The 14308-nt window shown below is 47.8% G+C and overlaps 1 protein-coding gene across 4 annotated transcripts in view; it reads right to left on the bottom strand.

The window, feature by feature from the left end:
• Positions 1 to 14308, bottom strand: part of LOC140387934 (plexin-B2-like) — a 311161-nt gene that overhangs the window by 51289 nt on the left and 245564 nt on the right. For all 4 annotated transcript variants that reach the window (XM_072471277.1, XM_072471280.1, XM_072471279.1 and 1 more), the window contains 5 exons: positions 13474 to 13575; positions 13297 to 13392; positions 5554 to 5635; positions 3307 to 3476; positions 1933 to 2081 (listed from right to left, as the gene is read on the bottom strand). In XM_072471277.1, the coding sequence (XP_072327378.1) occupies positions 1933 to 2081; positions 3307 to 3476; positions 5554 to 5635; positions 13297 to 13392; positions 13474 to 13575 (599 nt within the window). The remainder of the gene's footprint in view (positions 1 to 1932; positions 2082 to 3306; positions 3477 to 5553; positions 5636 to 13296; positions 13393 to 13473; positions 13576 to 14308) is intronic.

Here is a 14308-nt window from a genome sequence, read left to right as displayed (position 1 = left end):
TATTGAATTCTTTGAGGAGGTGACCAAGCATGTGGATGAAGGTAAAGCAGTGGATGTAGTGTACATGTATTTTCGTAAGGCATTTGATAAGGTTCCCCATGGTAGGCTTATGCAGAAAGTAAGGAGGCATGGGATAGTGGGAAATTTGGCTAGTTGGATAACGAACTGGCTAACCGATAGAAGTCAGAGAGTGGTGGTGGATGGCAAATATTCAGTCTGGATCCCAGTTACCAGTAGCGTACCGGAGGGATCAGTTCTGGGTCCTCTGCTGTTTGTGATTTTCATTAATGACTTGGATGAGGGAGTTGAAGGGTGGGTCAGTAAATTTGCAGACGATACGAAGATTGGTGGAGTTGTGGATAGTTAGGAGGGCTGTTGTCGGCTGCAAAGAGACATAGATAGGATGCAGAGCTGGGCTGAGAAGTGGCAGATGGAGTTTAACCCTGAAAAGTGTGAGGTTGTCCATTTTGGAAGGACAAATATGAATGCGGAATACAGGGTTAACGGTAGGGTTCTTGGCAATGTGGAAAAGCAGAGAGATCTTGGGGTCTATGTTCATACATCTTTGAAAGTTGCCACTCAAGTGGATAGAGCTGTGAAGAAGGCCTATGGTGTGCTAGCGTTCATTAACAGAGGGATTGAATTTAAGAGCCATGAGGTGATGATGCAGCTGTACAAAACCTTGGTAAGGCCACATTTGGAGTACTGTGTACAGTTCTGGTCACCTCATTTTAGGAAGGATGTGGAAGCTTTGGAAAAGGTGCAAAGAAGGTTTACCAGGATGTTGCCTGGAATGGAGAGTAGGTCTTACGAGGAAAGGTTGATGGTGCTAGGCCTTTTCTCATTAGAACGGAGAAGGATGATGGGCAACTTGATAGAGGTTTATAAGATGATCAGGGGAATAGATAGAGTAGACAGTCAGAGACTTTTTCCCCGGGTGGAACAAACCATTACAAGGGGACATAAATTTAAGGTGAATGGTGGAAGATATAGGGGGGATGTCAGAGGTAGGTTCTTTACCCAGAGAGTAGTGGGGGCATGGAATGCACTGCCTGTGGAAGTAGTTGAGTCGGAAACATTAGGGACCTTCAAGCGGCTATTGGATAGGTACATGGATTACGGTAGAATGATGTAGTGTAGATTAATTTGTTCTTAAGAGCAGCGCGGTAGCATTGTGGATAGCACAATTGCTTCACAGCTCCAGGGTCCCAGGTTTGATTCCGGCTTGGGTCACTGTCTGTGCGGAGTCTGCACATCCTCCCCGTGTGTGCGTGGGTTTCCTCCGGGTGATCCGGTTTCCTCCCACAGTCCAAAGATGTGCGGGTTAGGTGGATTGGCCATGATAAATTGCCCTTAGTGTCCAAAATTGCCCTTAGTGCTGGGTGGGGTTACTGGGTTATGGGGATAGGGTGGAGGTGTTGACCTTGGGTCGGGTGCTCTTTCCAAGAGCCGGTGCAGACTCGATGGGCCGAATGGCCTCCTTCTGCACTGTAAATCCTATGATAATCTATGATTAATCTAGGACAAAGGTTCGGCACAACATCGTGGGCCGAAGGGCCTGTTCTGTGCTGTATTTTTCTATGTTCTATCTATGTTCTATCTGCCACAATGCCAATGTAAATGAAGTACTGTGAGAAAATAGCCTAATAGCCTAACTCATACAAACTGCACTTAATACCTTAATAAAGATAAATTCTCAATCTGGCTCCATTCTTTGCCTCCTACCACTGTTGGTAGCAAACCAATACCACTCTCACATTCCCAATCTCTCCATAGATGTTGCCAGACCTGCTGAGTACTTCAAACAATTTCTGTTTTTATTGCAGATATCCAGAATCCGCATGCAGTACTTTGACTTTTGTAACTTGACTCTTGCTGGTAAATAGTATCTTATTCAGTTATCACTCATAGTGCAGAATGACTTCGGCATACCTCACAGAGGTGGAATACTGTGCTTTGACCTGAGTGCAAACAGCATCTCCAACTTTGATCTCGCTGATTTCGTCAGGTGATGTTCCAAGGTTCGAGCCTTTGATGGTCAGAAGAATTCCTCCCTCAAGAGGTCCGTTTATGGGATCCAGCTGAATAGCGAGACAAATTAATGGGTTCGTTTTGTGTGTGTAATTTTGCTTTTCCGTTAAAAACTGATGCAGTTTAACACATACATTCAGACAATTTAAAATAAAAATGACCAGAATTTTTTTTATCAAAACCTACTCACAGATTGTTAATAAAGTATTTTTTTTCTATGTGGCTATGATCCTTTTATGAATTGGTTTACCTATTAAATAGGCCAGATTACTTTACTCCAAATGTATAGCTGGGTTAGTGTAGCCAGTTAAAATGGCTAACTCCCGATTTAGAATGGCGAACGGCAAAGGCTGATGGGAAAGTCAGCCAACAGGACACAAACGAGCAGCTGCAGGTTGAGTGTGTATTTACCTCTGGAAAGGCCAGACAAGATCGATACCGGCAACCATCAGCATAACAAAACACCAGCCATCTGCATATTAATGAGCAATCCCCAGGAACAATGAGCAACATTTAGACACATAAAGCAAAACCAGACTCCGTGGCGCCAGCAGAAGCCTACACAAAGGGAGGTGAACGACCACCTCAAGACCGCCCATCGATCAGGGAACCGCTCCAGCATTGGAGAAAATCGAACCAAGTGATTGGGACAAAGTCCAATCACTTGGAACCAGGTACAGGGTCCGCCCCAAAAGGCGGGAAGCCCCTGGGGACTATAAGAATTAAGCCCAAGTTCAAATCGTTCTTCTTGATCGGGTCACTCAGCAACGCGAACCAACCCTTGACAGTGACCGGTTCAGCCGCCGCCGATATCCAGCAAGTCTTACTTCAACACTCGCTACGAGATAGGCGCTCCTAGCTACCAATCTGTACCAACTTCGAATCCCGCAGGCTCAGAACCCGAACGAAACGCCATTCGTTTCCCTGACCTGGTGGGTCAGTTCCAAGTTAAGCATTGGCCTGTTAGCTGTAGAAGTAGCTTAGACGTAGAATTTGTACATGAGTAGCGATTACTGTGTATAATAAATGTGCTTTGATTTAAATCTTACTAAGCGGTGTATTGGATTATTGATCATTACTCAGACTTGAACCACGTGGCGGTATCATAAAGATACCTGGCGACTCAAGAGCAAAGGTGATAAAACAGAGCAATTAAACGAAGGCAAAAGTTAGCAAAATTAGGATCCATTTTTCACAATAGCCTGAAGTGACCATCATGATTTCTTAACGCATTTTCTACAGGAGGTAAAATAATCCTTAAAGGTCTTTACTCACGTGTGAAATAGTTGGAGTTGGACACTGATCGGTTGTCAGAGTGACATCATCAGAAAGGTCTTTAAAAACACATTCTTGGGTACGTTTACACCAAACACAGTTATATTTTACTTCAGCCGTAAGACACAGACTGCAGTCTTTGTTGCTGTATCCACAATCGTAAAGAGTCACTTGAAATTTAAAAAAAGGTGCATTTCTGTATTTTAGTACCTATATATGTAAACTATTCTAGAAAAATAATTATTTCAATAGATTGTCACAAGGACGCTTATATTAAAACGGCAATGAAGTTACTGTGAAAATCCACTAGTCGTCACACTCCGGCGCCTGTTCGGGTCACAGAGGGAGATTTCAGAATGTCCAATTCACCTAACAGCACGTTTTTCGGAACTTGTGGGAGGAAACCGGAGCGCCCGGAGGAAACCCACGCAGACACGGGGAGAAAGTGCAGACTCCGCACAGACAGTGGCCCAAGCTGGAATCGAACCCGGGATCCTGCCGCTGTGAAGCAATAGTGCTAACCACTGTGCTACCGTGCCACCCCCAATTAGTACAGACATTTAAAGGTAAAAGGGATTATTTATGGCACGGAGAATCGGTGAATCCAGAATTACGAACACATTTCTTTAAAGTCCCTTCCTCGACAAAACCATAGCTATTGAGCTATTCTTCATGCGTGAGCAAAATAAGTGAGAAAACAGAATAAATGTTGATAGGTTATCTAGAAGATATTTATCTCAAGCAACTCCATTCAATGTCAACACATGTACGTTTTCAGGCTTGGATAACGATCACAAGGCAGAAACACTAGCCAAATTCTCCCGGTCTAACTCAAAACATTACGGTTATGCGTTTCCTCTTCCTGCAATCCAAAATATCTGGAGGCAAGACACTGAACTGAACATAGAAAATCCACATTAATCATACAAAATAAATTGTAATCACACCTACATTCTACATGACAAAGGAAATGTTTATTCCAAGCTACTGTAACACTGGAATGCCTTACACCCGTTACTTTTTTTTGTTTAAATAGGTTTATTCTCACCCGTTACTTTTAATAGTTATCTATTAAGTCTGATGAGGGATCTGAAGCTGACTTAGCACAAAGTACTAAAGTTTTTAATTCCCCCAAAATTTCCTGTTCGCTATTTCAGCAGAGAATTTTCAAGCTCTTGCACATTAACCATTAAGATGTCTACAGAGTGGGCAGCATGGTGGCGCAGTGGGTTAGCCCTGTTGCCTCACGGCGCTGAGGTCCCAGGTTCGATCCCGGCTCTGGGTCACTGTCCGTGTGGAGTTTGCACATTCTCCCCGTGTCTGCGTGGGTTTCGCCCCCACAACCCAAAAGATGTGCGGGTAGGTGAATTGGTCACGCTAAAATTGCCCCTTAATTGGAAAAAATTAATTGGGCACTCTAAATTTAAAAAAAAACAATTCTATTAAAAAAAATGTCTACAGAGTTACTGGAGGCATCCTAAGAAATTGTACCATATAATTGCCATGTATAGGGATTATTTTAAATGAGCATCACTGGCAAGGCCAGCATTTGTTTCCCCATCCCTAATTGCCCATGGGAAAGCAGCAGTGAGACACCATCTTGAACCACTGCTGTCCATGAGTAACCACAGGGCTGTTAAGAGGGGTTTGTGGAGTGAGGCAGTTACTCACCTATAATAATACTCACATATAACATTTAGTGAGCAGATTTATTAAAATACTGAGAAGAGATCTATAAATTGCAACTGTTCGCAAATTTTTTCATTGTTTGAACCATTGAATCTTTGGACTCCCCCGGATTAAATCACCAGGGTATTCTAGGGTAACAATTTTAAACCAAGTCTGCACTAATGGTGTTAAAATTAATTTCAGTGATCGCGAGTTGGAAATGAAAAGAATCAACCAGCATTTAGACTGTGGTGTCAACTGATAACTACAAGAAATTGCAAGTTCTTCGACAACAAAACCAAATGGGGTTGGGCTCAACTGTGATGCCTACAGTTGAATAGCCACTAATGGGGTTTTATGGACATGGACCAAACTTTAGCAGACAGTCAATTTTTTCAGAAAAGGGCGAGAATAAAATTGTCAGGAGTAATTTTCAGAAGCACATTGAACATTAGTGCTAGTACATCTGAATAAATTACTTTCAAATTGCCCTTCAATCCCTCCTTTAGCATTCCTTCCCCCATCATCCAATCCAACACTATTTCTGATCTTTTACGCCAAAAAAAAAAAATCACTTACCATCTAGCCTGCTGTCTATTGTTTTCCCATCTGCTTGAACAGCAAAATGAATGATACGGGTTTCATTTTGAGTCTTGGAAAGCTGAAAAGATATTTTTATGCAAAACGTCAATTGCATCCAATTAAAAGCATGTTGCATTTCATCAAACTGACTAACTGCACTCCCAGAACGTCAGCTAAGGTTCGGTAATTCCAGTTCCCTCAGCACTTCTGGGTTCCATGATGAAGAAGTGTTCTTCTGGTGTTCTGAGAGGCTGGTTTAGCACAAGGCTAAAGAGCTGGCTTTTAAAGCAGAGCAAGGCAGGCCAGCAGCACGGTTCAATTCCCATACCAGCCTCCCCGAACAGGCGCCGGAATGTGGCGACTAGGGGCTTTTCACAGTAACTTCATTTGAAGCCTACTTGTGACAATAAGCGATTTTCATTTTCTCGTTTTCATTTCTTTGAACTGATCAGTATATTCTCGGATTCAGTTCGTTTAACTGTTATCGTGATCAGTGAAATACATTCAGTGGCAAATGTAGGACGTTTTAAGTCACCTTATGTTTTCAGTACCAAACTGAAAGGTGGATGGGAGAATAGGAAGGGAAACCAATACACATATGCACTACAGTGACCACATTTGTATTGAACTGATCAGCCATCTCAGAACCCATCGAACCACAGTGGAAGCAATCCCGGTGGATTGCCTAAGAGGAGGACAGGGACATCAAAGTGTCTTTTGATATAACCACACTTGCAGAGCTCCACATCCGCCCAGTTTATTTTAAAGATATTGAGATTGTGGAAGTCTCCAAACCTTTGGAAATATTCATGAAAGTTTATAAAACAATCAGAATCTCAAATGTTGCCTAACATTGGACTACGTGCAGTCATAAACTGAAGCACTGTGAACCAGCCTCCTTCAGGAGATCTGAAGACACCTCAGAATATAATGTCAATTTTGTGTTGCCGGGACCTCCGGTTGCGGCTATGCCTAGGTAGGTCGCACGTACGGCAGCTCCCGCCGAGAACGGACTTTTGGGCTCTCTAGAGGAGCCCCAACGGCAATTGTTCGACGGCTTCCAGTGTGGGAAGGTGACAGCAAGGTCCCCCCCGGCAGTATATGGATTGGACCAGGAGTGGAGCGGTGAAAAAAGTGATCTTGGAGCAGCGAAAAGTGAGAGGGAGGAAAAACAAGATGGCGGCGGGTGGAGACCAAGCAGCATGGGCGCAGTGGTCACAGGAGCAGCAGGGGTTTCTTAGACGTTGCTTTGAGGAGCTGAAGACCGAAATGCTGGCGCCAATGAAGGCAGCGATTGAGAAGCTTGTGGAGACCCAGAAGGCCCAAGGGGCGGCGATTCGAGAGGTGCGGCAAAAAGCCTCAGAGAACGAGGACGAGATCTTGGGCCTGGCAGTGAAGGTGGAGGCGCACGAGGCGCTGCACAAGAGGTGGCAGGAAAGATTTGAGGACCTGGAGAATAGGTCGAGGAGGAAGAATCTTTGGATTCTGGGTCTCCCTGAGGGAGTGGAGGGGCCCGATGTTGGGGCATATGTGAGCACGATGCTCAATTCGCTGATGGGCGCGGGAGTCTTCCCGAGGCCTCTGGAGCTAGATGGGGCTCACGGGTCCTAGCAAGGAGACCCAAGGCCAACGAGCCGCCAAGGGCTGTAGTGGTGAGGTTTCACCGCTTTTATGGACAGAGAGTGTGTCCTGAGATGGGCCAAGAAGGAGCGGAGCAGTAGGTGGGAGAATACGGAGATCAGAATCTACCAGGACTGGAGTGCAGAGGTGGCTAAGAAAAGAGCTGGTTTTAATCGGGCCAAGGCAGTGCTCCATCGAAAGGGGGTGAAGTTTGGTATGCTGCAGCCAGCGTGACTGTGGGTCACGTTCCAGGATCGACACCACTACTTCGAAACGCCTGATGAGGCATGGAGCTTCATACGGACTGAAAAGTTGGACTCAGAGTGAGGGTTTGGTGTGGGGGGATGTTTGCTGTGTTTGCTACGTTTGGGGAATGTTCTTTTTGTTAGGGTGCTGGGTGGGGATGGGTGAAGGGATTTGATGGGGAGACTGTGGGAGAGTGTGTGCGTCGGTGCTGGAGGGGCAGACCCCCACGAGGGAAGAGGGGGAGTGGAGGCCCGGGGAGAGGAATTGGGGTAAGGCCGCAAAAGAAGCTGCGCCAGAGGGGGCGGGGCTGGCTCAGGAAAGCGCGGGCTTTTTCCCGCGCGAGAGATGGAAGGGGGTGGAAGGCCGGGGGGGTGGGGGGTGGGTGGTGCTGGAGGGGGGCACACTGACTGCCAGGGAGGGGGAGGGGGGGGATTCTCACACTGGAGGGGGTCGATGGAATGGCGGGAGGGGGCCGGGGTCAGCAGGAGTCAGCTGACTTACGGAGTGGTATGAGGGGAGCAAAAGGGCTAGATGTGGATCTAGCGGGGGGAGAGGAAAGGGGGGGGATAGGGTTGCTGCTGCATTGGCCAAAGGGGAGCTGGAAGTAGGAGAGGTGGTCGGGGCGGGGGTCTGCCGTCTGGGGGACTGGAGGGTGCGGGAGGGACGGGCACGTGACTGGCCTAGAAAAGGAGATGGCTAGTCGGGGGGGGGGGCGTGGAGCAGCCCCCCAATCCGGCAGATAACTTGGAATGTGAGGGGCCTGAACGGGCCGGTCAAGAGGGCCCGGGTGTTCGCGCACTTAAAGGGATTGAAGGCAGACGTGGTTATGCTTCAGGAGACACATTTGAAGGTGGCAGATCAGGTTAGGCTGAGAAAGGGATGGGTTGGACAGGTGTTCTATTCGGGACTGGATGCGAAGAACAGAGGGGTTGCAATACTGGTGGGGAAGCGGGTGTCGTTTGAGGCAATGAATATTGTAGTGGATAATGGAGGTCGATATGTGATGGTGAGCGGTAGGCTGCAGGGGGGTGCGGGTGGTACTGGTAAATGTATATGCTCCGAATTGGGATGATGCCGGATTTATGAAGCGCATGGGTCGGATTCCGGACATGGAGGTAGGAAGCTTGATAATGGGGGGGGATTTCAACACGGTGCTGGACCCAGCATTGGATCGCTCTAGGTCCAGGACAGGTAAGAGGCCGGCTGCGGCCAAGGTGCTTAGGGGATTTATGGACCAGATGGGAGGAGTGGACCCATGGAGCTTTGACAGGCCCCAGGCCAGGGAATTTTCATTCTTTTCCCACGTCCATAGAGCCTACTCCCGGATAGATTTTTTTGTTCTGAGCAGGGCGCTAATCCTGAAAGTGGAGGGAACGGAGTACTCGGCCATAGCCATCTCAGACCACGCCCCGCACTGGGTGGAACTGGAGTTGGGGGAGGAGAGGGACCAGCGCCCGTTGTGGCGCCTGGATGTGGGACTGTTGGCAGATGAGGTGGTGTGTGGGCGGGTGCGGGGGTGCATTGAAAGATATTTGGAGGCCAACGACAACGGGGAGGTGCAGGTGGGGGTAGTCTGGGAGGCGCTGAAGGCGGTGGTTAGAGGAGAGCTAATCTCCATTAGGGCCCATAGGGAGAAGAGAGGGGGGAGGGAGAGGGAGAGGTTGGTGGGGGCGATTTTAAGGGTGGATAGGAGATATGCAGAGGCCCCCGAGGAGGGGCTACTCAGGGAGCGACGGAATCTCCAGATGGAGTTCGACCTGTTGACCACAGGGAAAGCAGAGGCACGTTGGAGGAAAGCGCAGGGGGCGATGTATGAATATGGGGAGAAGGCGAGTCGGATGCTGGCACACCAGCTTCGTAAGAGGGAGGCAGCGAGGGAGATAGGTGGAATTAAGGATAGAGGGGGGAATATGGTGCGGAGTGCGGTGAGAATAAATGAGGTATTTAGGGACTTTTGTGGGGATTTGTACAGATCCCAGCCCCCAGCGGGGGAAGAGGGGATACGACGATTCTTAGATCAGCTGAGGTTCCCGAGGGTGGAGGAGGAGGAGGTGGCTGGTTTAGGGGCGCCAATAGGGCTGGAGGAGCTGGTTAAAGGATTGGGGAGCATGCAGGTGGGGAAGGCCCCGGGGCCGGACGGGTTCCCGGTCGGGTTTTATAGGAAGTACGCGGATCTGCTGGGCCCGTTGCTTGTGAGAACTTTCAATAAGGCTAGGGACGGGGGGGACCTTGCCCCCGACAATGTCCGGGGCGCTGATCTCTCTGATCCTGAAGCGGGTCAAGGGTCCACTGCAGTGTGGGTCGTATAGACCGATCTCGCTCCTTAATGTGAATGCGAAGTTGCTGGCAAAAGTGCTGGCTACGAGAATTGAGGACTGTGTCCCGGGGGTAATTCATGAGGGCCAGACGGGGTTCGTAAAGGGCAGGCAGCTAAATACTAACGGGCGGAGGCTCCTCAAAGTCATTATGATGCCCTCGGGGGAGGGAGAAGCGGAGGTAGTGGCAGCTATGGACGCGGAGAAGGCTGTCGACCGGGTGGAGTGGGAGTATCTTTGGGAAGTGTTGCGGAGGTTTGGGTTCGGGGAGGGGTTTATCGGCTGGGTCAGATTGTTATATAGAGCCCCGGTGGCAAGCGTGGCTACGAATCGGCGGAGGTCGGAGTACTTTCGGCTGTACCGAGGGACAAGGCAGGGGTGTCCCATGTCCCCCTTGCTGTTTGCACTGGCAATTGAGCCTTTGGACATGGCACTAAGGGAGTCCAGGAAATGGAGGGGACTGGTCCGTGGGGGAGAGGAACATCGGGTGTCGCTATATGCGGACGACCTGTTGCTGTATGTGGCAGACCCAGTGGAGGGAATGGCGGAGGTCATGCGGATCCTATGGGAGTTTGGGGACTTCTCGGGGTACAAGTTGAATGTAGGGAAAAGTGAGCTCTTTGTGGTGCATCCAGGGGACCAGAGAAGGGGGATAGACGACCTGCCGCTGAAAAGGGCGGAAAGGAGCTTTCGGTACTTAGGGATCCAGGTGGCTGGGAGTTGGGGGGCCCTGCACAAACTCAATTTGACGCAGTTGATGGAGCAGATGGAAGAGGATTTTAAAAGATAGGATGTGCTGCCACTCTCGCTGGCGGGCAGGGTGCAGTCGGTTAAAATGGTGGTCCTCCCGAGGTTTCTATTTGTGTTCCAGTGCCTTCCCATTATGATTCCCAAGGCCTTTTTCAAACGGGTAAGCAGGAACATCATGGGTTTCGTGTGGGCGAATAAGATCCCGAGAGTAAAGAGGGTGTTTCTGGAGCGTAGCAGGGACAGGGAGGGCTGGCGCTGCCGAATCTGTGCGGCTACTATTGGGCAGCCAATGTGGCGATGATCCGTAAGTGGGTAATGGAGGGAGAGGGGGCGGCGTGGAAGAGGTTGGAGATGGCGTCCTGTGTGGGCACGAGCCTGAGGGCGCTGGTGACGGCACCACTGCCGCTCTCGCCGACAAGGTACACCACGAGTCCAGTGGTAGCGGCAACGCTGAAGATCTGGGGGCAGTGGAGGCGACACAGGGGCGAGGTGGGAGCCTCGGTTGGGTCCTCGATTCGGGAGAATCATCGGTTCGTCCCGGGAAGGACGGATGGGGGATTTCGGAGCTGGCATCGGGCAGGGATGAGGAGAATAGGGGACCTGTTCATAGATGGGACATTTGCGAGCCTAGGGGCGCTGGAGGAGAAGTTTGGGTTACCCCCGGGGAATGCTTTCAGGTACATGCAAGTGAGGGCGTTTGTGAGGCGGCAGGTGAGGGAATTCCCGCTGCTCCCGGCACAGGGGACCCAGGACAGGGTGATTTCGGGTGTATGGGTTGGAGAGGGCAGGGTCTCGGCAATCTACCAGGAGCTGAAAGAAGAGGAGGAGGCCGCGGTAGAGGAGCTAAAGGGCAAGTGGGAGGAGGAGCTTGGGGAGGAGATAAATGAGGGTCTGTGGGCTGATGCCCCGAGTAGGGTTAATTCTTCCTCCTCTTGCGCCAGGCTCAGCCTAATACAATTCAAGATTGTTCACAGAGCGCATATGACAGGGGCGAGGATGAGTAGGTTCTTTGGAGTGGAGGACAGGTGTGGGAGGTGCTCGGGGAGTCTGGCAAATCACGTCCACATGTTCTGGTCGTGCCCGGCACTGGAGGGGTCTTGTGAGGACTATGTCCAAGGTGGTGAAAGTCCAGGTCAAGCCGAGTTGGGGGTTGGCATTATTTGGGGTAACGGACGAGCCGGGAGTGCAGGAGGAGAAAGAGGCCGGTATCCTGGCCTTTGCGCCCCTGGTAGCCCGGCGGAGGATCTTGTTATTATGGAAGGACGCGAAGCCCCCCAAGTGTGGAAGCCTGGATAAATGACATGGCAGAGTTCATTAAGCTGGAGAGGATAAAGTTTGCTTTACGAGGGTCTGTGCAGGGGTTCTTCAGGCAGTGGCAACCGTTCCTAGACTATCTCGTGGAGCGTTATAAGGAGGTCAGCAGCAGCACCAACCCTAGGGTGGAGGGGGGGGGCGGGGGGGGCTTCCCTACGAGTACCTTTAAATGTCATATGGGGGGGGCTATTGTACATGGGGAAACCCAATGTGAATGTTTTGTACAATGTACAATGTTTAATTGTCGTGTTTGCGTTTCTTTTATCTTCTGTTATTGGGGGGGGGGGGTTGTCAAAAACTGTTGGAAAACTTGAATAAACATATTTTTAAAAAAATAACAATTTTGTGTTGCCATGAAGTGATGCAAAAGGAACATCCCAACATATTTGGAAAATAATTGCAGAGATAAAATTAGTTCAGTAATTGCAGGCTTAATAAATAAATCCAATTACCAATACTGTAGTTTGCCCAATCCCTTGAATATAAATAAAAACTCAGAACAAGGCATGTATTTCACATTCAGCATTTCCACTGTCAATACAGAAAATTAAATACTTATTAAGTAACTCAATTGCACTGTGTGGGCAGCTTTCCAAACCACTACAGCTAAAGCAAATGTTTCTTTAATGTAACCAGACAGTCATTTCAAGGATTAATAATCTATCCCTCTGCTATCAGAAAGGATCATTCGTGTAATACTGGTATTTAATGGGTCATTCCAGAAAAGGATCATAGAGTGTCACAAATCAATGCCACTCCAGATAATTAATTCATCTCGGTGCTATTTTAAAATGGTAAACAAAGGAATTTTTACCTGAATACATTAACCAAATGTAACCAGCAGGGTCCCAGAGTTGCAATATTCAAGGGACCTAATGCCCAATTTCACTAGCCACACAGGTACTTGGAATTAGGCACCACCGCGGTGTACGTGTTTGGGGAGACAAATCAGGTGCACAGGATCACAACTACAAATCGGCTCCCTGCCATGAGAATTTTATGGCCAAAACACACAACTGACAATAACCAATCACCAATGCGTTACAAAACCTTAAGAAATTTAGGTTACTAAGTAGCGTCACTTCTGTCTCATGACATGTCCCCCTTATGTCGTAACTAAATTAGTTTTTTTTTTTTAATTGAGCTGATGAATTGGAAGCCAGAATACATACTTCAGAGCCAACAACACAATTTTGAATCAGTATCATTTTCTCACACTGTTAATAGGAATATCAATATATATGTCCTGATCAGCGAAGAAAACCAAATTAAATATTGTATGGTCTTCAAAAGTGAAGGAAAAGTGAATTCCGCAAAAGCCTTTAATATGGTTCCAATAAATAAATATGACAGGAATCAATTAATGGTTAGGTGCATGATTTCCCACAAGGGGTTCCTGACCTCTTAATATCACTAGGACAAGCTTGGAAACTTTTAAAAGTCGAGAAGACTATCCAACAGTACAACTGAAACACTGTTCAGTTGAATTACTAACCTTAAACATTTCACTTGAAAACTTATCTGACTTCTTTTCCACATGAAGATTCTTATTCATTAAATTGTCAGCAATTATCAGTCTGAATGCTTTGTTCTGCAAGAGACAAAAATAGACAAATTGAAATGTCCAGCTTTTATTTTGTAACCAAAAACATTTCTTCTTGCAGTTAGTTACCTGATAGAAAGTTAACTTCTCCCCACGAAACTCAATAGTAGCATTCGCGTTCAACGGAATTAATTGTGGGACTGGATTTTCAAATCGTGGACAATCTTGCTCCTAGAAAGAGAAAGAACCAATTGAGGTGTACTATGTAAAAACTGTTTTGTGTCAAATTAAAAACTGCCTCTTCAATACCATTTACTCAAAAATAAGCAATTCCGTTTGAATGGAATAACTACAACCCCACACAATGAGCTCCATTTAGATTAAGTAATGGGAAAATTAAAAAAAGGTAGAAAAGATCGCATTCCATTCCTGCTTCCACAGACCATGTAAAATCTACCATATCAGGAAGAAACCATAATCAACCATCTGAAGCAAAATTTATGATTTCTTCGCAATGCCAAAGACAGAGCTGCTCCTCCAATCACAGATTGTCTCTCCTGGGTTTGATAAATGCAAACTGCTCTTCTCCCAACCAAAGAGAAAATGCTGGAAAATCTCAGCAGGTCTGGCAGCATCTGTAGGGAGAGAAAAGAGCTAACGCTTCGAGTCCAGATGACCCTTTGTTAAAGCTTTGGACTCGAAACGTTAGCTCTTTTCTCTCCCTACAGATGCTGCCAGACCTGCTGAGATTTTCCAGAATTTTCTCTTGGTTGGAAGAAGAGCAGTTTGCATTTATCAAACCCAGGAGAGACAATCTGTGATTGGAGGAGCAGCTCTGTCTTTGGCATTGGGAAGGAATCATGGCCGGGATTCTCTGAAAACATGGCTAGGTGTTGACGCCGGCGTAAATGCCGGAGTGTTTCACGCTGGAGTCAACAGGCCTCTTGGCCAAGTGATTCTGTTA

Source organism: Scyliorhinus torazame, chromosome 13, assembly GCF_047496885.1.
Source record: "Scyliorhinus torazame isolate Kashiwa2021f chromosome 13, sScyTor2.1, whole genome shotgun sequence".
NCBI classification, from domain to species: Eukaryota; Metazoa; Chordata; class Chondrichthyes; order Carcharhiniformes; family Scyliorhinidae; genus Scyliorhinus; species Scyliorhinus torazame.
This window is presented reverse-complemented; position numbering and strand designations above follow the sequence as displayed.